This window comes from Salminus brasiliensis, chromosome 1 (assembly GCF_030463535.1).
Source record: "Salminus brasiliensis chromosome 1, fSalBra1.hap2, whole genome shotgun sequence".
Classification (NCBI taxonomy): domain Eukaryota; kingdom Metazoa; phylum Chordata; class Actinopteri; order Characiformes; family Bryconidae; genus Salminus; species Salminus brasiliensis.
In genome coordinates, this window is record NC_132878.1 from 62,364,805 (window position 1) to 62,392,323 (window position 27,519).

A 27,519-nucleotide genomic window follows, 5' to 3' on the forward strand; every position below is an offset into this window, starting at 1 on the left:
CAGCTACTTGCACAAGTTGCACCTATTGCTCACAGATGTGCAAATGCACACACAGCTTGTCTAGTCCCTGTAGAAAAGTACTGCCAATAGAATGGAACCCTCTGAAGCAGATAAACACGAACCTACTACCTAACGCCAGGCGTGGACTAGAGGGGTATAAAGCCCTTCCAGCATTGAGCTGTGGAGCAGTGGAACTGTGTTATCTGGAATGATTGAGCACCATCCAATACTTTTGGGATGAGGAAAAGAGCTGCTCTTGAAGCTGATGGCCTTAGTTGTAGGTTTTCAAATTTTAGCAGTGTATACAGCAACATCTATAACTTCCAAATAGAGATGCAAACTTTATGTTATGGATTCTTGGTTAAAACAAGCTACGTAAGGTACCTGCCAGCAGCGGCATTCACTGCCAAAAGTGATGTTTAGTGGGCTGTGGTGTTGAGATGGTTACTGTCACAATCAGAGAAAAATCGGTGGGGAACAGTAGAAGCCCTCGGCGATCCACAGCTCCTCTTCAGTGGAGCTCGTCTGATTAGTGACTGCGAGCTGCAATTATCCTTGCTGTTACCATGACCGAAGAAAAAAAAAAAAAAAAAAAAAAAAAGACCCAGCTGCGCAGGACCCTGCTGGAGAGAAAGCAGAGGGGACAAACAAGCATGGTAGAAGGAAACCATAATAAACACAAGGAGACGTCACATGACATTCACCTATGAATATAAATTAATTTATTGGCCCAGAAAGCAATGGCAGAGTATACACACCTCAATAGAGCAGGCGGCAAGCAACAGCCTATCATTTCCACCACTTCATGAAAAATTACAGCACCTCAAATCAAGTTTTTTTTCATTTATTTATTTATGAAATTTAATACTGTTATCACTGGAAATTGTCTTTTTAAACCTCTACACTTTACAAATAAAATGAACAGCATATGTAAACAGTACTTCTCGTTAAATATAATGCTCCTTTTAAAATGTGCACATCATTAAAAACACGACTTCTGATGGACGTAAAAGGCGAGAGAGGGGTTTGTTGAGGAACATCTACCGACATGTTCTAAAGGCAGCACACGAGGAAAAGAGAAGCACGATCCAGACCTCTCCTGCCTCAGGAGTGGCGGAGCACACACACATGAGGAGAGGCAGGGATTTTTTGTTAGGTTTTTTTTTTATTATTATTACTATTTTTCAGTACTGATGTGTATGTGTGTGTGTGTGGCTCCGTCAAATTTTAACCGATAGCAATAATAAATCTATACAATAAAACGAAAAAAAGGAAGAAGTTTACAGTGCAAAGGAATCTGATTTAAAAGAAGACCCAAAAAAAGAAAAGAAAAAAAAAAACATTCACATTCCCACAGTTTTCAATATATACCTTTTCAAACAAAACGGGAAAAATAAAATAATAAAACAAAACAATAATAATAAAAAAAATTGGAAACGGCAGAACAAAATCTTACAAGGCGAGATACCAGAACCAGTTAAAATAAAAAAAAAATAAAAAAAGCAAACAAACAAACAAAACAGGAATCACATTCTCAGCAGTGCGAGAGCCGGAGAGAGCTCTCATATAAACCTTCCTGATTGAAGAAGATGGAATGAAATCGTAGAGGAAAAACGAAACTGGTCACGTTTTATTAATCTAGACACGCTGTCTCTCTCTCTATACTGTACATAATGGAACTGTAAGTGGAGGTTTGGGGTTTGTGAGCAATAGGGGGTTAGTAGTGTTTGTTTACCTGCTGCTAGCAGAATGGATATTGTTGAGATGCTTGACATGATTCCTAGAACAGAATCGATAATCTCCATTCACAGTCGAATACAAAACTTCCAACTCCAGCTTAGCTGGGGCTGCTCTTTCTGACTGCAATAAATAAAAGCATCCTGAAGCTCAGGACTCAACTGACATCTCCATTTCGAGAGCCCACTCAGAAACACCCTGCTAACCGGAGAGCAGTGGTGCTTGTACTTACTGCAATATCAGGTCAGTAATGCAGCAGGAGGCGAGAGCTTGGCCTTTGTGGATTGACATTTCCCTGGTCAGAAAACGCCACTATGTTTGGAAGGCGGGTGGGTGGAGGACACTTCAGATGTCAGTTGGGACTGATGAGAGAAGCAACAGCGCTGTGATTGGGCGAGAGATTACAGGACACAGCTGTTCAGCGCTATTGATTATTGGCTGACTAAGGCTTTCCTCTCACCAGGCTCTCCGCTCGGCCCCACGTCTCCTGATCCATTATGCGAAACCAAACGTGGGCACATAACTGCCTGGCACCGGCCTGCTAAGACTGTAAACTACTGACTGCGCTGACGACGTAATCGAGCAGGTCCTCATCCTCAGCGGATCTGGTTACCAAAGAGAGAGGTTCCACACAGCTTACGTAAAGCACCTGTTCTTTTGCTTCTTTTGTTCCTGCACCTTCAGAACCTCCTACTCTCCCTGCTGGCACGACATGACCAACTTGTGCCTGCTCGGAAATGAACAAGCGCACTGATCCCGACCTGAAGATCCTGCTAAAATAGCTCAGTGTAACTAACGCTCGCAAGCGGCTGAAATGATAAACGCAGGTAGGTTTTGAAACATCTGAACACGAACAGAAATACAGATTATAGCAGAAGTCGAGTGAAACGATCACTTTTCACCACTAGATGGCACTAAGGCAACACAACAATAGCAGGCTAGGGAACCACAAGCATACAAAAAGATTCTCAGCATCATGGCTGAATTCTATTGGAATGAAACAATAATAATAATAATAATAATAATAATAATAATAATAATTAAAAAAACTAAATAATGAGCGTATTCTGTCTTGAAAATGAACATTGATGTACTGTAAGCACTAAGCAACTCATGTATTTATAATACAAATGAAATAAATTACTGTATTGATTGTATTTATTGTTCCCCAAAAAAGACTTGTCTTTTGATTCCTGATCAACACTCGTGGAGACCGCAGGAGTCTTCGGCACTCGTACCAAGGCTTGAGATGTCTGACTGCTTTGTTTAAGAAGGACTCGCAAAAAAAAGATTATACTTTGATTAGAGTCTGGTGAAGCAGAGGCATCGAAAACATCAGACTTTCTGCTATTGCTTTTAAAAATGACCAGAGACCATACTTCAATACCACCACTTCACTTCATGGCACCTCACAAGGAAGAGTGGCTTCCTTCCTTTAAAATGCTAAACAACGGATTCCTGCTGCTGCACTGTAGATTTGCACGCCACACCACTATCAGAGCCTCGCTATTAATGAGGCAGCTTACAAAAAAAAATAGAGAGAAGAAAAGAAAAAACCCACAAACTCTGAAACCACAGTGACTCAGCAAAATTCCACAACAGGGCAAGGGCAGTTCTTAAAGCGCATAAACGGTTCACTCTCAGAACGTGGTCAGTAAGAAAAGCTAAGTGACTTGATTTTTTTTTTTCCTCCCCTCGCCTTTTCCTAGATCCTGGCCTGTGGTGAAGGCCACAGCATTGGGGCAGAGTGTAATAGTGCTGCCCAGGGCAGCAGGTTGAAAACGTGGGAACTGAACAGCCGGACAGGCTACACAACCGGGCAGCTGATGCAGACGTCCCGAGTGTGAAGCAGTGAGATGGAACTAGCTGAGCTTGAAGCCTTCTCAAACCTCCCAGAGGAGCACAAGACAAAAAGTCCTTCATTGATAAGTGAGAAGCAAGAATTCTTTCTCTGTCAAAAATCTGAGAGGGGCTTTTGTGCCAATTCTGAGTAACCAATAACCCAAAACAGGAAGCGGTCCACAGTCTGTACGGGAGTGTTGGCATGTTGAAAGCAGAGATTTGCTTGTGCTTTTGTTGGTCCCGGTGGTTGTGCTCAAAGTAGTGGGGAGTTCCTCAGCTCTTCCTTAGAGCTCCCCAGTGCTCCAGCGTGGACTCAGTTTAGGTCAATGGTGTTGAAGACCCACTCTGTGAACTTTTTAAGCTTGGCAGCCGAGTTCTGGGACTCCTCCTGGAGTCTCTGGTTGTCCTCCCACAGCCTCTTGATCTGAGCCTGGAGCTTCAGCTTTTCCTCTCTCTCCTGCAAAGATCAGCGTCTTCTGTTAAGCACATTCATTTTTTTTTTGTACAGAAAGATAAGTCATCGCAATATTTATTTTAAAAAGGCATCTCATCCAACACCAAGCCAACAGGATTAGGCCTAATCAAAGGATGCTATGAAGTTAAAGAGCACAGAGCTGAAGCAGCAACACTCTGCTACTAAGTATGTTTTTAATGGAGCAGTGCAAACTCCCAAACATGTCTGATAAGAAGTTTAAACTGTTTTAAATTCACAGTGTGTATTGTGTCTCAATCCGTGTGTGTAAATGGTTTAGCAAAAGGAACTACTAATTATATTAGTCTTGACAGGCAAAGTATTGACTAATAACTGAAACCAGAATGTGGCCCAAAGCACAACAGTTCTATAGAAAGGGTTTCTCATTTTCTTCACCTTCTTCAAGTCCTCCTGCAACATCTTCACCAAGGCTTCTAGCTGTGAAATCTTCCCAGCGAAACCTACAGGGATCTCACTGTTGAGCAAAAAGAAAACACCATAACAATTGAAGCTTTCTGTTCAATATTCCAGTGGTTGTTATTATGATGGTAAAGATATGACTGAGGTCTGTGAAGAGGAAGGAAGCCCACCTGGGAGAGAGTCGAGTGTGGGGCACTGGTTGCAGCTCCAGCTGTTGAGAGCTCACTGTACTTTCACTACGATGACTGATGTCCTGAGAACTGAACATAAACCCTCTCTGGACTGAGAGAGGGAACATGAGAGGATGAGAAGAGGATGATTAAGAGGGAGACAGAAGAAAGAAAAGGTGAAAGCAAATCAACAAAAAATAAAATAAAAATATAAAAGAAGCAAAAGAAAGAGCGACGGAGAAAGAAAGAAAGAAATAAGAATGGAAGAAAGAAAAGCAAAAGACAGTAAGAACACAAGACAAAACGTGAGGACAAGAAAGAGTGTTAAAGAAAATGGGAAAGGGAACAAAAAGAGAGAAAAGGAGACAAAAGAAAGGCAAAAAAAATGTTGAGAGAAAGAGAAAAAAACAAAACAAAGAAAATTAAATGCAAAAGAGAGAAAGAGAGAAATTGAGAGCAGAAGAGTGGGAGAGTGAGGGAGGAGAATGAGGGAGAGAGTGATGAGAGTTGCAGAGTTACTCCAAATGCGCTGAAAACTGTGTTAGCGATACGATAAGTAGGCCTCATGTGTTTGACACAGAGTCATGCACTCCAACCACGCAGACTGACCAATCCTAACGTCCAATTCATACAAGTCATTCCAGGACTATTAAGTGATTTGCTTGCCTGTATGCGGTACAGCACCACACCTGGCACACTATTTACTCTCTTTACTGTAACAAAAAAAAAAACTCAAACATGGTCAGTCTGTAGTGCAGGGCAGTGAGTCCACTGAGGCAGAGGAGAGAGAAAAGAAGAGTAGCTCACTGCGTGGGGGTCTCCCCTCACCCTCGAAAGCGTTAGCAGCGTCCACCAGGTGGGTCCAGTCCAGGCCGCTGTCAGTGTCTGTATCGGGGAGGGGCATGAGGCCCAGTTCTGGGGAGGGGTGCCTCTGGCGCTCGTGGAGGTCTGCTAGAGAGGTGTCAGATGCGGAGAGGTCACCTGACGTGCAGCCAATGAGAAAACATGACATAATGCGTGTGAGCTGACTGAGTTGAACTATTTGCACTCATACACCATAGAACGTAAGGAAGTTGACGCAGAATGGGCCTATCTGCACTCTGCCCACTTTGCCTACAAAAAAAAAAAAAAAAAAATCTACCCATTTTCTACGATACTTTTCTACAATACAGGGGTTACGGTTCAATATATTGTGATATTTTTATCAAATTTTAGGAAAACTGTCACAGTATAAAAACTTTTTTTTTTTGCAGTCAGAACAGTGGTGTTTGAAGATACAGTACAACACTGCTCTCTAGTGGTCAGGGGTTTAAACAACACAAAATGAACCAAAAATGTCTGCTACCAATATTTACATGTAAACTATTCACTAAAATGTAGACTGTATTTTTGAGAATCAGTAAAATATTTCTAAACAAAGCATTGCAATACTCTGATATAGCAATATTTTGCACTTTTAACAGTTTCAGTCACATGACCTTTTACTTGCATCTACTCACTATTCTACTGTACCTCAGTGGTAAAGTTCATTCATACAGTTTCCAGTATTTTAAAGAACGCAGAGCTGAAGAAAAGGGAGCGTCAGCTTGAGCAGCTAACAGAGCTACAGGGAAACTTGGGAGCACTAGTGTAGTCTGTATCATACATTTATTTATTTATTATTTAATATATATAATATATGTCCCATTATTAACCAGATACCCAACATTTAAAATCCGAAGCAGTTGATGGTTCTTCTTTTCACAAAGCTGTAGTTAAACAATAATAATTTGCATGATTGTCACAAATTTAAATTTGTGAAATTCAATAGTATCAATTATTGACCCATTTAAGGGCTACAAAAAAAGAATAAAGCAACGCTTGAACAGTATCTATTAAATTATAGTAATGTCTAACAGGTTTTGAGTTATCTAACCTTCCAGAATTCCTACAACCAGCCTTGTGGGAAGACCACTCTTGTGAATGGCATGGAAAACGAACTTACTCACCATGCATCTTAATGCCCAGTTTATAGGATGGTCTGCGGAGTGGAGCTCCACGGGTTGTGGGGGAGCGGGGCAGGGTGGAGCAGCTGAAGAGAACATCACTGGCCACGGCCTGCTCCAGTACCGGGTCGCCCAGAGACGGCAGCCGCTGACCACGATATATACTCTCATCTGAAAGGGTGCGGTGCAGAGAGCGCCGGCCAGTCCCCGCTGAACCAGAGGAGGACACTGACTGGAGTGAATAGAGAGAACATGGAGAGAGATGCTGAGGAAAGTTAGACCAGATATGCTTTTGACACTGCCTGTACTGGCTACATTTACAATATTGGGCTGAAGTGGTCCAGAACTGAATTAGTTTTGGCAATGAGCAATGGGATCTCCACAATTTGAACAGAGTGTGCACTATCCACATATGCTGCATGTTTTAATTTGAAATGCAGTACCGAAACTGTAAGTTGTGTTGAGTTCTCAGGTTTAACATCGTCCCCAAGTCACCATCAGCTTAGCCATGTTTATGAAGGTACCTTGTTTTCGTGACGGTGGCCAGTAGGGCTTTCCAGGGTGATTAGTTTCTTCAGGTCCTCCTCCACAGTGGATTTGCCATGGGGCTGAGGAGAATGCAGGTCTCTGAGAGAGGGCCGAGACTGAGGCGGTCCGCTATCTAGCCCCTCGCCCTGTGGCCTCCTATAAAAGACGCAGTAAAAATGAGACTTTTCATACATGTAAAAAAATCTTACGGATATTAGAAATCACTAGAAAGGACGAAAAAGAACCACATTATTATTCTTATATGTCTGAAATATATACATACACTATTATACATTATAGTTCTTATGTAGGACAATATATTAAAACTGTATTCAATGTAAACTTGACTGTTTACTTGGTGTAAACAGAATTCATATTTTATTGTCCTACAATTATACCACAATACTGTGACTGCACAAATTCTGCCAGCATTCTTTTCCACTGTCATTCTTATTTTTAACCACAGGGAGGCGATGGTGCATTATAAAGAAAAAGGAGCTTTTGCTGGCATAGCCTGCAAATCAGGTTTCTTATCTCACCACAAGATCAGAAGGTGCGCTAGACTATAAAGTTAAACATTTTAACACTACAGATAAGTTAACACTACAGACTACTAGATAAAATTTACTCTTACTAAACTTTTTAGCCCCAGAATTGCACAGACTAAGGTAAAACACACCAGACTGTGCCAATCAGGACTGTGGTTTTATGTAGCAAAACAATCATATTTTATGTTGACATTGTCATTTTCCAACCTCTCAATCTCTTCAAGCCAGATTCCTATAAACAATCTATATTCTTTGTTGTCTGCCCTGAATCATCTCTTTCAAAAAGAAGTCCAGGCTCAGGGTGAAACTGTCCTTATGACCTTAGTGTGAATGTGCCAATTTAGTAGTTTTGCTGCCATACATGAACTATAAACTGGGTTGCAAGAAAGTTTTGAAACAGTGTTTAAATATCACATTAATCTCTCACAAACGAGAGAGAAGTACCAATTTTCATGTATCAAAAAACCGCAAACATTTAAAAATGTTACATAGTGTTGCTTTAAGCTGCAGTGGTTCTTAAGTATTAAGACCTAAGGTCTGTATAAGAGAAGCTTTCATTTTCAGCTTATCCAGTCATCCTTACTTGCGTGTGTCTCCAAAGTCCACAGAGTTGATTGTGCTGCCTGGCTTCCTCCATCCAATCAAGTACTTGCTGGTGGCTCCTTGTCGGGGATAGAAGCTCTTGGGGCCTGGAGACACGGAGCTCTGGGAGGAAGAAGGCGAAGTGGCCGAGGGTGACTCGTCTCGTGGTGAGCTGTGGCTGGAGCTCAGAACAGCGGGGCTCACGGAGTGACGAGAACTGAGAGAACACACAAACACACAGAATAGAGGAGATTTGAAGACCACTCAGGGATTTCTGGACCATATCTTCAGACTTGTGGCAAGTTGTTTGCAGAAGCCTCTCAAATGGCCATATATGCCAATGCCACAATCGAACTGAAGCATCAGATGTATTAAACAACGTAAACTATCAGGCTAACAGGACTACTCTTCTTTATACTTAATACCAATTGCAGATATGTTGATAAATTAGTTCAGTGTTTCCCCAATTACAGTCCTGGAAACCTGTTTTCCCTGCTCTAATATCCAAGCATTAGCTAATAAGCAACACTTCTTGAGGTGAATGAAGCTGCAGTTCTTGGAGCTGTGAAACACGAGGAGCATGTGTTATAAAGCCACAGAAAATCTACAGTGCATTTGGACTGGACATAAGCTTCCTGGTTTCAGATTCTTTCTAAAAAAGGATTTAGTGATTCTTCCCCATCGATCTACACACAGTACTCCACAACGACGAATGCATAGCCCATTTACAGTATTCTGTACCTTCACTTAAAACAAGTTAAAGCACCTTTGGAAGCATTGACCGCTTCATCTATCCTTAGAAATGATCCTACAGGCATGTCACACATTTCTTTTGGAGGTTTCCACCCATTCTTTCTGGCAGAATCACTCAAGCCCAAGCAGGCTGGATGTGGAACATTGGTGCACAGCCAATTTCAGATCTCTCCAGTGATGCTCTGAGGGGGCCACTCTAGGCCTTTCACAAAGTTTTCCTGAAACCGCTTTTGTGTATTCTTGGCATTATGCATCATTGTCCTGTTTAAATATAAACCTTCACCCCAGCTTGAGATCCTGAACTCCCTAGAACAGGTATTTAAAAAATTGTGCTATATTTTTCTGCTTCCATCTTTACCTCTTTTCAGGCTAGTGTGCCAGTCCCTGTCTCAGAAAAACATCCCCACAGCATGATTCTGCCACCATTGTGTTTTGACTGTAGGGATGGTATTAATGATGTGATGCACAGTGCCTGGTTTCCTCTACATACACACACCCCATTAGGAATTGTGGCCAAATACTTTAATATTCATTTCATTAAACCAGAGGATTTTGCCACTAATGATCGGAGTGTCATTTTGATGCCTTTTGGCACCCCCCCCCAGCGAGCTGTCATGCCTTTTAGTGATGAAATGTTTCTGTATGGCCACTTCAGCATGAAGGTGTTGCACTGATGGCTGTCCTTTTCTAAGGTTCACTCATCTATACAAAGGAACTCTGGATCTCTGAGACTACAGGGTTCTTGATTACCCTACTGAGGAAGGCACATCCTCCCAGATACCTTGGTTTGGCCGAACGGCCACAGTTAGGAAGACTGTTTGTGGTTCCAAACATCTTCCATTTGAGTGCGATTAGAGGCTACTATGCTCTTGGAAACTGCAGACAATTTTGAGTATCGACACAATCCTGTCTTAAAGGTCTAATGAATAGACTACTACAGTAACTAATAGGAGTGTAAGAGTACACAAGTGTGTACGGCGCAACAGTTTGGTGCTAGCGTATACATGTGTATAAATACCTGGAATGGGAGGCCATGTCGCTGAGGCTGTAGGAGCTACCATCCCGCACTAGTAGGTGTGTTGGGGGGCTGCGTGTGGTTGGCACCTCTGCAGGTGACACGGGTGACTCTGCAGCTGGAGGGGATCTCTCTAAAACACGCCTGCCACCCTCAGATGGACCATGCCAGGGTGAAGCAGCCCTCTCTCTGGGAGCTGGGGCTCCTACAGCCAGCAGGGAGCTGGAACTGCCATGAGGGGGCCCATAGGACGTGGCATCAATACCACTGTCGGCCGAAGCTCCCTGAAGGTAGCCTCCACCACCTAAACCGTTTGGCTCAGAGTCGCCCCCATCTCCAGGCCCCCCTCCTCCAAGATCATACCACTTCTCATCGCTGTGACCTCCACTGGATGCTGTACTGGACAGAGTGTTGCTGCCAGAGTGGGAGCAGGGGCCCTCCGACTGGGGAAGGAAGAAAGGAAGGAACTTTATTGTTCATTTGCACTACAATTGAAAAGTTCTTAACAGGAACATTAAGAAGTTATTAAATATCAAACAATATGCTTTATGATTTGATCTGCACTTTTCAAATACAAGGACTCCTTGATCTTAATTTGATCATCATTACATTTTCAAGGTGCTTTCCTATCTATGAAAATACTTGAAACGTGACTTTATTTCCATAAATTCAAATATACTAAGTTTTGTCAATCAAATTAGCTTTATTTTATTGATAAACTGTGGTAGCATGAGGTAGCATATCAAAATAATAATATTCACAATTTCTGGGGGAATTGCTCTTGTGGGAACAGATTCCAAAATGAGAAGTGGCACAGGAAGGTTTCTCTGAGCTCTAATGATCAATAATTCACAGTCTGAGGCCATTTGAATGCAGAACTGCAAGGCGGCACACTGTAGACGCCCAGTGCAGAGTGCCTCCACCCACCTGGCTGCTCTTCTTGGGAGAGAGGTGAATAACCTGCTCCTGCCGCTGGATGCGTGGGCCGCCTGAATAGGAGGGTCCAGACTTGCTGACTGGGGCATCTACAAAATACAGAGACAAAATAATGATAATGATAACAATACTCATTCAATAGATACCACAGAACAGCATATTCAGTGTGTGCTTAACTGAGTGAAAGAAAAAAAAAATGCTGACGGGTTTTTTTTAAAAAGGGGACAAAACAGCAGGGAGGAGACACTTGAGAAACACTTCACAGTCATTATACCAGGCAATGATATTAACAACAAACCCGCACACAAAAACATCCCAGAGCAGACACTGCCATTACCCCTTCTCATTATGAAATACCCCCAATCCCAACACTTAATCAGGTCATGTTTTATTCAACTTCCAAAAAAAGGTAAAAAGAGGAGAGCATATCAGCACGATCAGGCCCAGCTTCTTCATGACCGTGCTATTGTATAATTATTGAGGCATTACATCACTGAACACCAACACAAAAAAATAGATGGCACAAGCAATAAGGGACAGTTTCCAAAAGGAAAAAGGAATCTGAAAGGGAGAAGATTAGAGAGATTGATGGGCAGAGGTATCAGGGTGTGCCAGCTATAATAATAATAATAATAATAATAATAATAATATTAATAGTCAAATCTCTGGTTCCTCATCAATAACCACTATTCTATCCAACTACCTAGCGCCTGTTCCGCGAGCCACACACAAATAAATGGAATTCTGCACATGGAAAAACACAATTCATACAGTACAGTTTATGTACACACACTTCACACACTTCATTTTTGCCTTCTGCAATTGTGGTCCCAAGGAGAGTCCATTTCCTGTATGCATATCCGCAAACCTGCATGGCATTTTGAATGGCACAGAGGGGGGTATTTCCTTCTGTACTGAGTGAAAAGAATTTCCTTCCCTTTCTTAACCCTTCACTTCCTGCCTGTGTTTCTCCTTGGGCTGAATGCTTCATTACTGTATCACTCAGAATGAACAGATTACAAATTACAACCATAAATCTGTTACATGACTGATTACACAATCGCCACAAACCAGCCTGACTACATTGCGGTTTAATTCACTCCATTTAAATGTCACATAACGTAGCATCATATGCGGCATCTAAAATTCCCATCCAATGATGGCCTTCCTGGTGCAAATCTGTCCTAAAGTAAACCCTCGATGGCATTTTTCCTGGAAGCTATTTTGAGTGTTTATCTGGAACAGGTCAAAAATCGGCCGCTGGTCTTCTGTGACCTGAACGGACGTCTACAATTATGAGAGAAGGGAATAATTCTAGGCTGCGATAACCCGTCCAGTGTAAGAGGCAGCACAGTCTAGTGCGCACGCTGGTTGGGATGCGTTTAATGTGGGCAGCCAGCACCCTGTTATTACTGGCCAGGGTTTAGAGAGAGAAAGAGCAGTACATGTGAGAAAACTAAAAGGGGTCAAAGTGAGAACAGAGGTGGGCAACATAACCACAAGAACCACCCACATCCTCACAATGAAATGGCATCAAAGAAAAATACCAAAGAGAAGGAGAGACAGGCAAGGAGAGCGGGCAAGCAAGAGACAATATGAGAGAGAGAGAGAAAGGGGTGAGGCCATGCCAAGTCATTTCAGCCAAGCAAGAAAGAATGAAAGAATGGGAGGATTCCTGTCAAAACAGGAGACATGCGGTGAAGTCTAGGAATGAGGAGAAAAAAAATGGTGGTGCATGAAAAATGGTGGTGTAAGACCTTGAGCAGAGGAAGAGGAAAGGAGCAAAAGAGAGAGAGAGCTAGAGAGAAAGCGTTAGAGTGCATGAGAGAGAGCTAAAGAGAGAACAAGAGAGAGAGAGGCTGCTATAGGAACACAAAGCCCTGCTTACACAACTGTACCAACAGGAACATGGAGATATTTCTGTACTTTCTGATCTTGCCTGTTCTTAGACAGCACTTTAGTGTTCCACATTTTGCTGGACACAGGTTAATGTCAAAGCCCATCGCTTTGTCCATCCCACAATTTCCACATGGCTGTCCAGGACTACAGTTTCTACAAAAGTGTGGGCACTCCTGTTCAAATGACATTTTATTGATTTTCAAAATGAACAGTAATAAGGTTGGAGACTAAGTTGTAAAGATGCAGAATGTATCTCCTTAACTCCCCTGAATCTTTACCACTTTATTCCAACAGCTTTTTAAATTCTCTCTAAAAACTGTTAACCCTGAATAACCATGGTGCTTAAGCAGCTGGCTAATGACCTGAAAAAAGGCTTAACTGATGATCAAATATCTCCAATTGCTTGTCACTAAAGTAAATATCCTATAGCGAAGGGCCACAGTCACAGTTAGAGGAGTTCTGGGTTTGGGTGACACACTTGCATGAAAAAAAGAAACAAGAAGCAGCATTTGAAGAAAATAAATCACTTGCCAACTGTTAAGCATGGGAGTGGATCTTTTAAAGTTAATGTATTTGAGTGAAAGAGTAAATCACAGTAAGGTAAAGCAGCAAGAGAGCGAGATTGAGATGAGGCTAAAAGGCAACAACAGGGACTTACTGGCCAGCTGGACAGAAGGCAATTATAAAAAGCATGGTCTACAGTGTACACATTTTAAATGAAAGCACCCAGAGGTGTCTGTGTATGCATGTGTGTGTTCTGGCTTCCATAATCGCCCATTTGGTGCGCTCAGGAATAATGCACTGTTTATTCTTAGTCGTGTGTGGGAGAGAAATTGTGCAGAGATTCAAATCCACGGCTGAAAGATCACAGGTTAGTCTGCTTAGTGCAAAGATGAGCTTTAAAAGGGGAAAAGAACCCACACAGGGGTCAAAGCAATCCCTTCACTTCCACTCCCGTTCAATTACAGCAATTACTGCACACTGGACAAAAACAATGAAGAACTGGTTCTCAGAGGCACTGAACTGTGCTTAAGGAAATAATGCTGGCTCTTGGCTAGAAGAAGCTCCATGGAGACAGTTCATCAGCATGCAATTTCCTTTTCATATGTTGTTTCTGAGGAGCGGCATGAACAGCCCCACACACACAGCTGCGTTGTGCTGCTAGAGCTGTCCGACCGTGGGAGGCCGAGAGGCATAGCTACAGCAAAAGCATTAAGATCTTCCCTTTTGATCCTTCACTGATGATCTGAGATGCTGCGTGAAAGCTTGTTTGCTTCTTTTTATACTCCGGCTGCATATTTTTGGTCTCCATAACTTTCCATATAAACACTTTCTCCAATTTATCATCACACATTCTCCTAATTTCCTGCCTTCATTTTTTCCCTTCCTTCCCCTCTTGCTTTCTTCATTCATACAAAAGCTATTCAGTCATTCAGTCAATCCTTTTTCCACTTCATCACTACCTCATTCCTTACTCCCCACCCCATCCCGGGTCGATGATAAATCATTGATTAATGGACCGTAGGCTGACCTGCTGATGCTCTGTCAGAGTCGTCCACTCTGGGCCAGCTTGGCGTGGACTTGCCACTGCTGCCCCCTTCGCCCATCATCTGTCGCTCTGGCGGGAGGGGAGAGTGTCTGTTTGGTCCAAATCTGAAACACACACAACGTTTACCATAATTTTCACTATGTATCGACAAGCTTGCTTAAGTGTTGAATTAACCCTTAGATGGTACAGACATTATAAGCAATGATTAAAGTACTTAGTAGTTTGATATTAGTTTCTTATTGACATTGAGAAACCAGGTGCAAAGTACAGAGGAGAAACTGAGGAGAGAAGATTAGGAGCAGGAGCATTAAAAATAAAAATGTAATGTATTTTTAATATATAATAATAATTTTGTTGAAGTAACTGTCCAGGGAAGATTTTTTACTAGATTTGGGAGCATTACTGTAAGTATTTGACCGTGACATGCTGAGATCAGGATGTTGGATGATCACCAACCAACCTCATCCTCAACCTCATCCCGTACTCCCCAATTCATCCCAAAAGTAACCATCATTCCAGAGAACACAGTTTCACTGCTCCACAGCTCAATCCGGGGGCTTTATACCCCTCTGTTACATCTGCTACAGAGAGTCTGATGCTACTGGCAATACTTCTCTACAGGCATTAGACAAGCAGTGTTGCATTCAACCGAAGGGGTGTCCACAAACATTTGGACGGAAAGTGTATTATCAGGCTAGATAGCCCTTTCAGTTCTGGGGTCTGAATTAATGGTTCTGTGGTTTAATTTTCTTCATTAAAAATTCTTAAAACTGTTCAGCCCCCCCCCCCCCCCACCCCCAAACAATATCAACCCAAAAACCAGAATAACTGCAACCTTAAAGTCTAACCATTAGACCCCCAGCAATTTTTGAATGTGTGCACGCATTACATGAACCTCTTACTCTCCCTGAGCACTTTACTATCACAGCATGCACTCAGATGCCCTTACAACACTGGTTTCAATTAGCTTAACAATTAAGCAGTAAATAAAACCGCAATAATAACCAGACTTCTAAGGGTGAACAATTCCACTACTTTTGGTTCATAACCCAGTCAACTCCTCATTAAAAGCTTTTCTCGGTGACTTGGCTCAGGTGAACAAAACAGGGAAGGTGGGGGAGTGGGAAGGAAACAGCAAACATAAAGAGGGAAAGAGTGCTGCTGTAGCTCAGAGCGGCTCACCCCTCAGGCATCGACTTCTGCCTCCAGTGGGCTGAACCACCCGAGCCTGTATCACTGGAGCAGGAGAGGTTGCTGGGGGAGCTGCGGTTGTGAGGGGAGCGGCCCATCACGATGGAGGAGGCCAGCGAGTAGTTCTCAGAACCAGGAGACATCCTGGGAGAGGGATAAAAAAAATGGACAGGAAGGAGGAGGAAACACAAACAAGAGGAAACATAGGGACGTTACAAGAAGAAAACAGGAGAAAAAAATAATAAAAGCAAACAGACAGCACAAGGGGGTGATCTTACAACTACCAAAACAAGTAGTTTAAGACGATCCAGATCCCATACCAACACTGGGGTTTTACAAACCTCTTTGAGTCCAGAGGGCGTCCATCACTGGACACACTGCGTGGAATGGCAGCGGCCCTCTCTGGGCGCTCAGCAGACAGGGTCTTGCCCATGCTGGCCCCCAGACTGACTGCGCGGTTGGGGGTGCCACTGTGGCTCTGGGGAGAGGCAGTGAGGGACTGCTGGGGGCTGGAGGATGTGCGTTGCCACTTGTTGTTGTTGCTGCGGAAAGGGAACTTGTACTCGAAGGAGCCACTGTCACAGCTTCCCTTATACTCCCCCACCGGCATACGGTACAGCTCCGAACAGCCCCTGCAGATTAAAGACGAATTACACATTATGGACTGGAGTAGTGGCACAAACGAGATTAGTCTTGTGCACGGAACTAAACATTATTCTAGCATTTGTAAATAAACTGGATACTGGATGTTGTGTCCCTGAGGTTGTGGCTGGGAGCAGGACAAATGTTGGCAAATGTCTGGAGGGTTCAGGAGTTTGTTAAAATGATATAAAAAAAATTTTTAAATCATGTTCATCAGGCTTATCTACTTTTTTTGTGAAGTTTTTTTTACCCATAGGCTTCATCATTTATTACTTATTGTTTATTACTGGGATCATCCCAGGTACAGTAGAAAGGTAAAATGGCAATAAATCAAATGTACAGTTTTACCCTCCTCCGAAATGGAGTCACCCAGCCAAGGCAAATTGCCTTAAACTGCAATGACTTCAAAAACAGACTATGTGATTTCATACACTGTATGACATGTTATCTTCTGAAAAATTGACAAAACTCAGGCTGTATGATGTTAGATATTATTGCTTTTTGCTAAACATATCCTTAACTTGATGAAATGCTAATAGGAAAACTGTCTACATGTAATGTTTAGCCAAGTTATCACATTAATGGCATACTGGAGCACATTAAAGGCAAGGGTTAAAAAAAAAAAGGGGGGGGGGGGGCACCCCTCATTCCGTACCTTCGAGGCGTGGCATCCTCATGAGGTGGAATGATCACCACCTTCACGGTGACGGAGGTACGCAGCAGGTCAATCATCTGCTCGTGGGAGAGCGTTGCCACCGCCACCTTGCAAATCTCCACCAGTCGGCTTCCTTGACGCAGACCTGCCTGCCAGGCGTACCCATAAGGTTCCACTTCAGCCACGATCCCCTCATAGTTAACATGGAACCCAAGCTGGCCCAGGCCGTTTCTGCGCAGGGTCATCTCGGAGGTCTCGCAACCTTTAGTCAGGTACTGAGGGACAGAGTAATAAAATGGGGAATGAGCAATAATGTATTTTGGGTTCACATTCAAACCAAAGACCACCAGTGATACATGAACCTATAAATCTGCACAGTGAATGTGACATATATAACAGGACACTTCCTAAGCTTAATGCTTAACCTGAACATTAATGTGATTATCAACAAAGTCAACACATCACAATGTCCACTTCTTTGTGAATCATATGAAACGTTTGAATGAGGTCTGAAATGTTGGTACACTTATACCACCTCTGATGAGGCCTCTCATTAGGACACAGTTCAGAGACAAATCATGGAGCATGCTAAAAGCATGGTAAAAGGGGTCATTCTCTTTGAAAGGCTATCGTCAGCTGAACAACACTGCATTCGGCGGATCCGCAACATTTAGCATTTTTAAAGCTTTTTCTGGTGATTTCATAGTTTTTACAAACATCAGCATTGAATTAAATAACACTTCAGTAAGAATTCTCTTCTCTAAACCCTTTGTAGCCTAGCGCTAGGAACCATTGGTGTCCGGAAAAGCAGCTCATTGCGTCTCAACGCTGCGTTGGAGACCACGAACATTCAGTTCTGTGAGTAGTTGCCATGGCAACAGCTCCTGCACTTGGAGAATGACATCATGGGCAGGTGGCCAAAACAAAAGTACATTCCAGCCTCCGCATAGCTCCGTGCGAGCTACGAGCCTCTCTTGCAGGCCACGTCCTCGTTACCGTTAACAAGAAAGACTCTTCACAGAGCACAATAACTAAGCGTAAGGTCTAAAGAAAAGGGTGGCTGATTCATAGTGGTCCTAGTGGAGGGGGAGTACCTGTGTGCAATGCTTTTGAACTGCGAACACTGCATGCTCCAGGGATAGGATAATTCAACAGAGAAAGCGTTCTCCAAACAATACACCTCGTTCAGCTCTCAGAGAGTTTGACAAAAAGCTGATGAGTTGAATCAGGTGTGTTACAGCAGAGGGGGGGGGGGGCACTAAACTGATTAGTGCTGGGGAGCAGAATTTAAAACCATTAAAAGTACTCTCAACTTTTCCAGGTGGCCATTTTGACATAAGCTTGTGAATTCTATAATTAATCAACCTTCAAACCAGCACATACAACACAATACAGTTAGAACACAGGTCTTGTTGCTGACATCTGTGTGAATACACTGAACTGAACAGATCCATACAGTGACTTCATGCAACCAGCTGCTCAACTGATTTACAGTAATAAAGGACTGTATAGATAAACTAGGTGTTGATAATATTTTAAGATCTATGATTGGCATGTTAATATAATTATATAATCATCATTCCCCCTCAATAAATCCTCTGTTATTCCCTGTTTTAGTGGCTAAATGTGAGAGTGTCTGTGTGGTATCAGGGCTCAATTGTACACCCTACAAAAATGGAAGATTTAAATGTTTTCTTAGATGCACAGTTCTGAAGGCAGGGTGTCCCAAGCACAAGCCTGTAATCAAAGCATGAAACAATCTAGACAAGGCTGGTGCTCCCTTACCTCCAGGCGCTTAACAACCTCTCGGAAATCCTCAGTGTTGTTGTTGATGGAGCGCAGCGAGATGTTCTCCCCACGCTCATAAAAAATCTTCATGGAGGCGGGGCTTCCCAGCGTCCAGCCGATGACGTCCCGCACAGCGCAGTTAAACACCACGGCCTTGGCCTCAGGATCCACCAGAATGAGGAAGTCATTGGAGATGCCCAACAGGGCCTCCAGTTCTCCTCCTGCTCCATGGTCCTCTGCATACACGGGCCAGGTGACAGCCCCCGGACTGCGCAGCTCTGCCCCAGGGTATGGCCGGCTCTTCTCTTTGCGCTTATGGGCTAGTGAGATGAAGGGGAACTTGCCAGAAGGGTCGATAGGCGTGCTGGTAACGTGGCGCTCGGCCAGATCCCTCAGGTACTCCTGCCGGGTGCGGGTGGCCATAGCGCGAAATTTGTCTGACTTGTGAGCAGCGTTCTCTGCGTTGATGACCTTGGCCAGCAGGAAGTCCCGAAAGACGGTGGACTTGGGGAACTTCACGCCTTCCGGAATGGGTGGCCCAAAGGCAGGAACATCTCGGGAACGAGCCACCGCCACGCTGAAAGGAAAAAAAGAAGGGGGTGGAAAAGTAAGACAGAGAGCGAGAGAGAGAGAGCGAGAGAGAGAGCGAGAGCGAGAGCGCGAGAGAGAGAACTTTAAACAATGAAACATTCAACAAATACAGCTCACTTGCTGCCTGCACAATATAATTGTTGAACCATCACCAAACTATGCTGGAGGGCTTCATGTTTATAGATGAGTGGAGGCTTTTCCAGGCAGGGGATGGCTGCTATGTAAAAGAATGCAGTTCCACCTTTCTCCATGGTCTCCAATATTGATGAAAATATATATAAAACTTTACCTAGAACCTATTAAACTTACATACTGATCACAGACCTCCTCCTTTCTGAAGGTTCTATTTACAAAAAAGCTTAAGAAAGCCAATAACAGTTCTCATTCCACAAGGAACATTTTGTGGGAGTAAACTTGGAGAGACTTTGCAAACAGCACAGAAAAACGGATGTCAGCCCAAATTTTGGTATTTTGCATTCTGTTTCTGAAAAGCCACCCACTCCTTCCCTCTCCCGCTCCTGCACCTCTCCCCCCTCTCCCTTTCCTTTCATTAAGCCTCTGGAATGGACATCTAAAGCTTCCTGTTCTGTCTGGTATGCATGGAACTCATAAGTGGTTGGCCAGGCTGAGCTGTAATGAAGCCTGCCGAAGACTGGCCCTCTTCACTCTTACAATGACGGAGGCAGGAAAGCAGTGGGAAAGGAGGTAAAGGACAGATTGGAAGCAGGATACATATAGAAAGAGGTCCACCAAAAGATTCATCATCACATACATGTGCCAATTAAAGCAAAGACAGAGCTCACCCACTATAAACACTTCAAAACTTTATTATCTGTAGAGCTTTAAGCTGCATTTGTCTACAGCTTTGTTAAATGTGGTTAAAATGACTACAGGGTTACATTTCAACACGGTTCATCTGACTCAACTGGCTCGGCCATTCATGAGAGGCCTATTTGGTGGTAAATTGATCATTCTAAAGGATTATTGCAGACAGTATTATACATACAATAGTTGAATGATTGTTTTGTGCTTGGACAGTGGAGATGCATCTGCTCTGTTTTTCTGTAATTTACGTTTAGACAAAGGATTTTAAGGCACTTCTGTGGAACCTACAAAATCCCTTTCACCTGATTTGCTAAAACAATGATTGTTTTGATATTGGTTCAGTTCATAAAACAGTATATTTTAGCAGTTAATCAAAAGTTAATAATTTACTTTGGTGAGCAGTATTAAAACAAATAAATAGATAAATTCTGCTTGTCAATATGTATTGCCTTACCAAACTTCAGTTCTTCACTAATGACTACTAAGTTGCATTGATCCTAAAATAGAACCCTGTGGGACTCTAAACGCAAAATATACTAAACTTCAATGGCTACCAAATAATTTACGATGGTGTTTGTATTAGGATTAATAACGGAGTAATTAACCTAGGGCTTATAAGGAGTTAACCTATTGACCAGACGAGTGGCTCAACTGAGATGAAAAAAAGGCCAAAACAAGAATCGACACCAGCTCCATCATCTTACAACTGTCATTCAGCACACCAGAACAGATGGCCACATAAAGGTTTTTTTTTTCAATGAACATCAAGTTCTAATAACGGCTGGAACGTGGTTAGAGGTATACAACAGTCTAGCTTTTGGTGAATTTGCCCACGAAGGATAATGGTCACCACTTTCACTTTCTGAAGGTCAGGAGAAACATGGTGCGCATTCCACCCAAATAAAATGCACTCTCGAGTCGTGTGGGGCAACTGAAAGGGCACTGACTCATGGAGAAGGGGTTGCTTTATTGTTCTGGCCTAACCCCTATGGCTTAAGCAGAGAGGCACACTGGATTACATATCTGAAGTATAAATACACAGCGTGTGGGATGCTTTAGCAGCGTCCGTGGTCTACAGCGAACACAGCCCACACAGAGGACTGCTTAGAAATACGCAGGTGTAGAAATAGCAGACGCACATACACAGACGCAAACGGGAGTCAGCATGCTCAAAAAGCTTCATCCAGCATGCGTCTAATCTATATAAAAAGATGTAAACAGTCTTTGATAGACTCACCACATGCACTTAGCACTGACTGTCGTCACACTTCCTAGCCTTTACTGTATAAATCCCCTTTCACTCTCCTAACATGCTCTGCATGTGGTTGTAATTTAGATTCATTAAAAGTCACAGAGCAAAGTTCAAAAAACATCACAGTTTAGGGAACAAGCACAGTCCTCTGAACAGCAGGTGCACACATAAAACATTAAAAGTCCCCATAAACACCTCATAATGCCCTGTAAATCACTGGCCTCCACTTGAAAAAACATTGCAACTAACAACAGGCACAAAACCTACCTGTTGGAGCTTCATGCGCCTGATAGAGGAGAGTAATACTGCAGCTTTCAAAGGCAATACCCAATGAGAACCACTAAATGGCAAACAAAATGAACAAGAGCAATTCAGCTCTCAAATTAAGGGGTACACTATGGGGGAGGTGTAAGGAAAGGAGGAGCGATGCTAACCCAGCACACTGAACTGTACGCCATGCTTGGACCCTTTGAACCATCCATTAGGGTGGGTGCAACTGGCAAGGATGGCCAAGCAGCTTTCCACTTTGTTGTGTCTCTCATTTGGGGCTTTGTTCTGGGGAGCTCTGTTTAGTGCAGGCTTCTGTAACTTCCCAATATCATCCCTCCACACTCTGTTCACCAATGAGGCTGCCTGCTGGGAACAATTAACACAGCGCACAATGAGGCGCATCAACAATTAAAGCCTCCACGAGATTCACAGAGGCGAACCAGAGAAAGAGAAAAGAGAGAAAGGATAGAGAAGGCTCCCAGGTGGGCAGCCCAACAATGGGCGTTTCTGTACAAGAACTGAGTGCTCAGCGCCCTACAGAGTTGAAGATTAAAAAAAAGATCTAGCAGCCAGTTTCACATATCTGAGAGGAAAGCAAGTGCATGCTTTTACCAGGTTGGTATGATTCAGACAGAGGGTGGGATTTGGCAGGGAGATCACTGGATTAAAAGGGTAGGAAGGAAGAGAAGGAAAAGAAAAAAAATATAGGTAAAGTCTACTTATATTAGTGCTATAAACACTAACATTATGTAATACCATCAACTATTCTATAGCCCTTTGTTGTCATTTGTACCTATAAAACAGCAGAACACTGCACAGCATTTAACAATCCTTCATCTGTGGAAACATGGATGCCTGGATGTTCAAGAGCATTAAGAAATGTAATATTTCAAATATTTGAAACTGAACATCACCACATCTCGAATTCTGCACCTCACCATTAAAACAAAACTTTTGAGCCAACTTCTAACATGGCCTCTGGCTTCATTTCCTCTCTTACATTTCTGCAGAGAGTGTTGTGGTCAACTTCAAAACCCAGCAGAAAGGCAATAAACAAGCAATGATCTCCCAATTTGCCTCGTGCCATTGCACATTTAAAGAGTGCACAGAGAACAAAATCAACAAACAAACTGATAAACAGTCCACAGAGGCGCTGAGTGAAATTAAGCAAGCCTGGCTTATTTGAAGTGGTTTAGAAGGTGCAGGGGGGGGGTCGTCAAAACCAAAGAAGCCTCGTCAAGAAAACTAATGATAAAAATGATTGTAGATGGTCTTTTTTTGGTCAATGATATTTGGTGACATTATATATATATATATATATATATATATATATATATATATATATATATATATATATATATATATATATATACACACACACATATATATATATATATATATATATATATATATATATATATATATATATATATATATATATATATATATATATATACAGTGAGTCCAAGAAGTATTTGATCCCTTGCTGATTTTCTTCGTTGGCCCACTAATAAAGACATGATCATTCTATACTTTTAATGGTAGATGTATTCTTACATGGAGAGACAGAATATTAAAAAGAAAATCCAGAAAATAAATCTAAGGAATATATATTAATTGATTTGTATTTCATGGAGTGAAATAAGTATTTGATCCCTTAGTATTCATTAGCAGTTCTGGCTTTTACAGACCAGTTAGACACTCCCAATCAACTTGTTACCTGACCTGAAGCCACCTGTTCTCACTAATCACTTGTGTGAAAAACACCTGTCCACAGAATCAGACAGATCACACAGATTTCAAGTCTCCAACATGGGTAAAACCAAAGAGCTGTCACAGGACCTCAGAGTCAGAATTGTTGACCTTCACAAAGCTGGAATGGGCTACAAAAAGATTAGTAAGGTGTTGGATGTGAAAGTAACAACTATTGGTGCAATTATCAGAAAGTTTAAAGAGTATAACATGACAATCAACAGACCTCGGCCCGGTGCTCCAAAGAAGATTTCGCCTCGTGGGGTGGCAATGATGCTGAGAACAGTCAGAAATCGTCCTGCAACCACTCGGCAGGAGTTAGCAAATGACCTGAAGGCAGCTGGGACCACAGTTTGCAAGGAAACAATTGGCAACACTTTGCGCAACAATGGATTCACATCCTGCAGTGCCCGAAAGGTACCCCTGCTGAAGAGAGCACATGTGGAGGCGCGCCTCAAGTATGCCAATGATCATTTGAAAGATGAACCAAGTTATTGGGAGAAGGTTTTGTGGTCAGACGAGACCAAAATTGAACTTTTTGGCCTCAACTCCACCCGCCATGTGTGGAGGAAGAAAAATGCTGCCTATGACCCCAAGAACACTGTGCCCACCGTCAAGCATGGAGGTGGAAGCATAATGTTTTGGGGGTGTTTCTCTGCCAAGGGTACAGGGCTACTTCACCGCATCACTGGGAAGATGGATGGAGCCATGTACCGCACAATCCTGAGGGACAACCTCCTCCCCTCTGCCAGGGATCTGAAAATGGGCCGTGGTTGGGTCTTCCAACATGATAACGACCCTAAACATACAGCAAAGGCAACAAAGGATTGGCTCAAGAAAAATCACATTAAGGTCATGGAGTGGCCCAGCCAGTCGCCAGACCTCAATCCGATCGAAAATCTATGGAGGGAGCTGAAGGTCAGAGTTGCCAAGCGACAGCCCACCAACCTTCATGATTTAGAGAGGATCTGCAAAGAAGAGTGGGCCAAAATTCCCCCTGGTGTGTGTGCTAAACTTGTGGTTAACTACAACAAACGTCTCACCGCTGTGCTTGCAAACAAAGGCTTTGCCACTAAGTATTGAGTGTGTTTGGCAAGAGGGATCAAATACTTATTTTCCTCATTGAAATACAAATTAATTAAAATATATTCTTTAAAATTATATTCTGGATTTTTGTCTTGATATTCTGTCTCTCCATGTTAGAATATATCTACCATTAAAAGTGCAGAAGGATAGTGTCTTTATTAGTGGGCAAACAAAGAAAATCAGCAAGGGATCAAATACTTCTTGGACTCACTGTATATATATATAGCCACTTTCATACATGCGCAGTAACCCAGACATTCCCCGGAGGAGCTGTATGGAGCAAATATCCAGACCAGTTGTACAGAACATTACCCAGACTTGATCCTGTCAGCCTCTTAGTACAAAGTTCAGGTAATGTCCAGGTGAGCCCATATGTGAACAAAGTGTAATTTTACAGGGAATTCACAGTGGTCAATGCTGTGCCTCCTGCACACACTACACTGACGCTGCCCCTTGCCTAAACCACGTAGAACATTTCCTGTAGTGATAACAAGCCTGACATGGAAAATCTCCAGCTGTACGCTACATGTGCAGGAGGGCAACTTCAGATAATATCCGGATCTGGTTCTCCAGACTATGTCTTGAGTTCCATTGTGAAAACAGCTCAAGACAACATAAAAGTACCTCTATATAAGGAAAGTGACATTAATTAGTCTTTGTAAAAGTAGTGCCCGTCAATGCCAGAAAGCTCAACACGGAGCATCACAACAATAAAGTGAATTTAACAGTTTAACAGTACTGATAGTGTATTACTTTTCCACAGCAGTTTTAAGGCTACTTAAGGTCCAACTTATTTGGAGCTCATTACAACCAGCCATGCAACATCCTTTACTTTCTACACTGCAGTTTTGCAGCAATTCCTTCAGTAAAAACATTGAACTTAAAGCCTGTCTCTTAATACTGTTGGGAAAACTATTGCAACTAAGCAATAACACAGGACAGGTTGCATAGACAATTGCACATATGCACCAAGTTGTATATTTTTGTATTGCTTGTATTTATTGTCTTTGTACTTATTGTCTATGCAACTGGACTCGTGTTTCGTCTACTATTGATATTGATATCATTGTATGATTTCGTACATATTCTGCATCAGAGACTTAGCCTAACAGCGTTCTGTTGTACTGTACTGCATTGAATACCTTGTGCAAAGACAAGTGTAAGGAAGGTGTTACAGTGCTGTGGTGTATGCAAATACACCACAGACAAAATATAGCAAATCAGGTGAAAGGGATTTTGTAGGTTCCACAGAAGTGCCTTAAAATCCTTTGTCTAAACGTAAATTACAGGAAAACAGCAGATGCATGTCCACTGTCCAAGAACAAAGCTATTGTGCTTAACTCATTTTAAGGGTACCTGTTTCAGTTCAAAATTGTTCTTTTACACCCAACATTGTATTATGTTTCATCAAATTAAACTATTTGCCATTTTAGTTGCGGTACATGGACTAGAATGAATTAATATGCTGTGGTTAACTCAGATTACATATCATAAGAGACTAAAAAAACATCAGGTTCCTCTGCCCTTTACAATGATCACTCACCTGTAGCATGTGTTGTCAGAGCAGGGGTTGTGCACCTGCACCACCACAAAGACGTGCTGAAAGTGAGAGCGGATGTTCTTGGGGCTGAAGGCCTTCGCTCCAGGCTCTTGAAACACGATGGTGACGATGTCATTTCCAATGTGGCGCTTTCTTAGCAACTGCAGGGAACAGAACAGCATGGCAAGTTAAAAATACGCCCATACATAACAAGTGAAGATTAAAACCATCCATTATTTACTGTGGAGCAGTTTTTGCTAAAGTACTCCTTACCTGCTGTTTGTTGTTTGGTGTGTAGGGCAACATAGTGGAGACGTGGAACATTATTTCATAGTCTTTGTAAGTGGTGTATAAGGAATGTGTGCCAGTTGAATCGGCTGCAAGAGAAACAGCTCAGGTTACATACAGAACCATCACTTAACCACAGCAAAATGGGGGATCCCCCTACAATTGAAAGAGAGATCTGGTGGGAAACTGATACCTAAGTACATATGAACTCGTTTTAGTAAGTATGTGTAGGTAGGATAAGCAATGAATAAGGGGTGTGCAGGTTGAGACACAGAAATGCAACAACATACCTTGCAATTTTTAAGCAGGTCTTTGATGAAGTGTGTGATGTACAACCACTGAGAATGATTAAATACAAGCAGCTGCAAAGCATCTCATGTTAAAGGTGATATACTATACCCCTTTTCCACAAGTTAGCACAGTTGCCTGGGGTCGGTGACATGCTTTAGTCAAAATACCACAGGGTTCAAGTGCCACGGCACCATTTTTTCAGCAGCCCAGTTTAGAAGAGCCTGTTTGAATGCCTTTTGATAATGATCATGAACCACTTCTCACTCCACCCCCATGCCCAATCCCTCCAAATATATGCCATGTACCTGTGCAAACAAAAGACGGATCTCCTGGTAAGGTAGACAGCCATTCAAAATTGTGAATGTATCAGCATTCAGAGTGACAAAATCCAGGAATTCCAAGAAATGATGGCTCCTGGCTCCACCAGGTTCTCTATGCTGCTCAAAATGCCACGTAATTCTCAAAAAAAATATCACCCCACGAGAAACAAGAGCATCAAACTGGGAACTGAGAAGCACTGTGAATACAACCCCACTGGTTCTCAAGTGTGAGACAGCTGAAGCTAATCCTAGCGCAGCAAGCTAAGCTAAGGAATCCAGAAGAGTTCCATGAAACAACAGAGCAAAACCACAGCCAGTGAGCAGCACTGAACCAGAGCAGATTCTAAACCGATATGCCAGTCAAAGGTACTAAAAGATACTGGAGATACTAAGGTAAGGTGGTACATTTCTACTGTGCCAGCTAATAACATAGGACGAGAAGACAAATCTAAAGATCACCTTGAAAGCTGCGTTTTTGTAGTAAGTTGTCTTATTACCCAGATTGTGGGTTGGTAGGCACTCCACACAAACAACAAATGTATGTGAACAAGCCACCATCACATAAAAACATTGCATGATCAGGAACCAGTCT

General features: G+C 42.6%; 1 protein-coding gene across 5 annotated transcripts in view; it reads right to left on the bottom strand.

Moving 5' to 3' along the window:
* Nucleotides 1-694: 694 nt before the first annotated feature.
* The window catches only part of sipa1l1 (signal-induced proliferation-associated 1 like 1), an 83,402-nt gene continuing 56,577 nt past the window's right edge, over nucleotides 695-27,519 (bottom strand). Inside the window, exons 6-21 of one of the 5 annotated variants that reach the window (XM_072685616.1) lie at nucleotides 26,302-26,405; nucleotides 26,032-26,189; nucleotides 18,710-19,289; nucleotides 16,925-17,199; nucleotides 15,969-16,259; nucleotides 15,619-15,771; nucleotides 14,419-14,540; nucleotides 10,980-11,077; nucleotides 10,056-10,495; nucleotides 8,286-8,501; nucleotides 7,151-7,310; nucleotides 6,630-6,858; nucleotides 5,449-5,622; nucleotides 4,642-4,753; nucleotides 4,448-4,526; nucleotides 695-4,036 (exon numbers count right to left, since the gene is read on the bottom strand). In XM_072685616.1, coding sequence (XP_072541717.1) covers nucleotides 3,893-4,036; nucleotides 4,448-4,526; nucleotides 4,642-4,753; nucleotides 5,449-5,622; nucleotides 6,630-6,858; nucleotides 7,151-7,310; nucleotides 8,286-8,501; nucleotides 10,056-10,495; nucleotides 10,980-11,077; nucleotides 14,419-14,540; nucleotides 15,619-15,771; nucleotides 15,969-16,259; nucleotides 16,925-17,199; nucleotides 18,710-19,289; nucleotides 26,032-26,189; nucleotides 26,302-26,405 — 3,335 coding nt within the window. In that variant the 3' untranslated portion in view covers nucleotides 695-3,892. Of the gene's footprint in view, nucleotides 4,056-4,447; nucleotides 4,527-4,641; nucleotides 4,754-5,448; nucleotides 5,623-6,629; nucleotides 6,859-7,150; nucleotides 7,311-8,285; nucleotides 8,502-10,055; nucleotides 10,496-10,979; nucleotides 11,078-14,418; nucleotides 14,541-15,618; nucleotides 15,772-15,968; nucleotides 16,260-16,924; nucleotides 17,200-18,709; nucleotides 19,290-26,031; nucleotides 26,190-26,301; nucleotides 26,406-27,519 lie in introns of all 5 variants that reach the window. The other 4 variants (XM_072685649.1, XM_072685641.1, XM_072685625.1 and 1 more) reach the window with 4 other exon arrangements.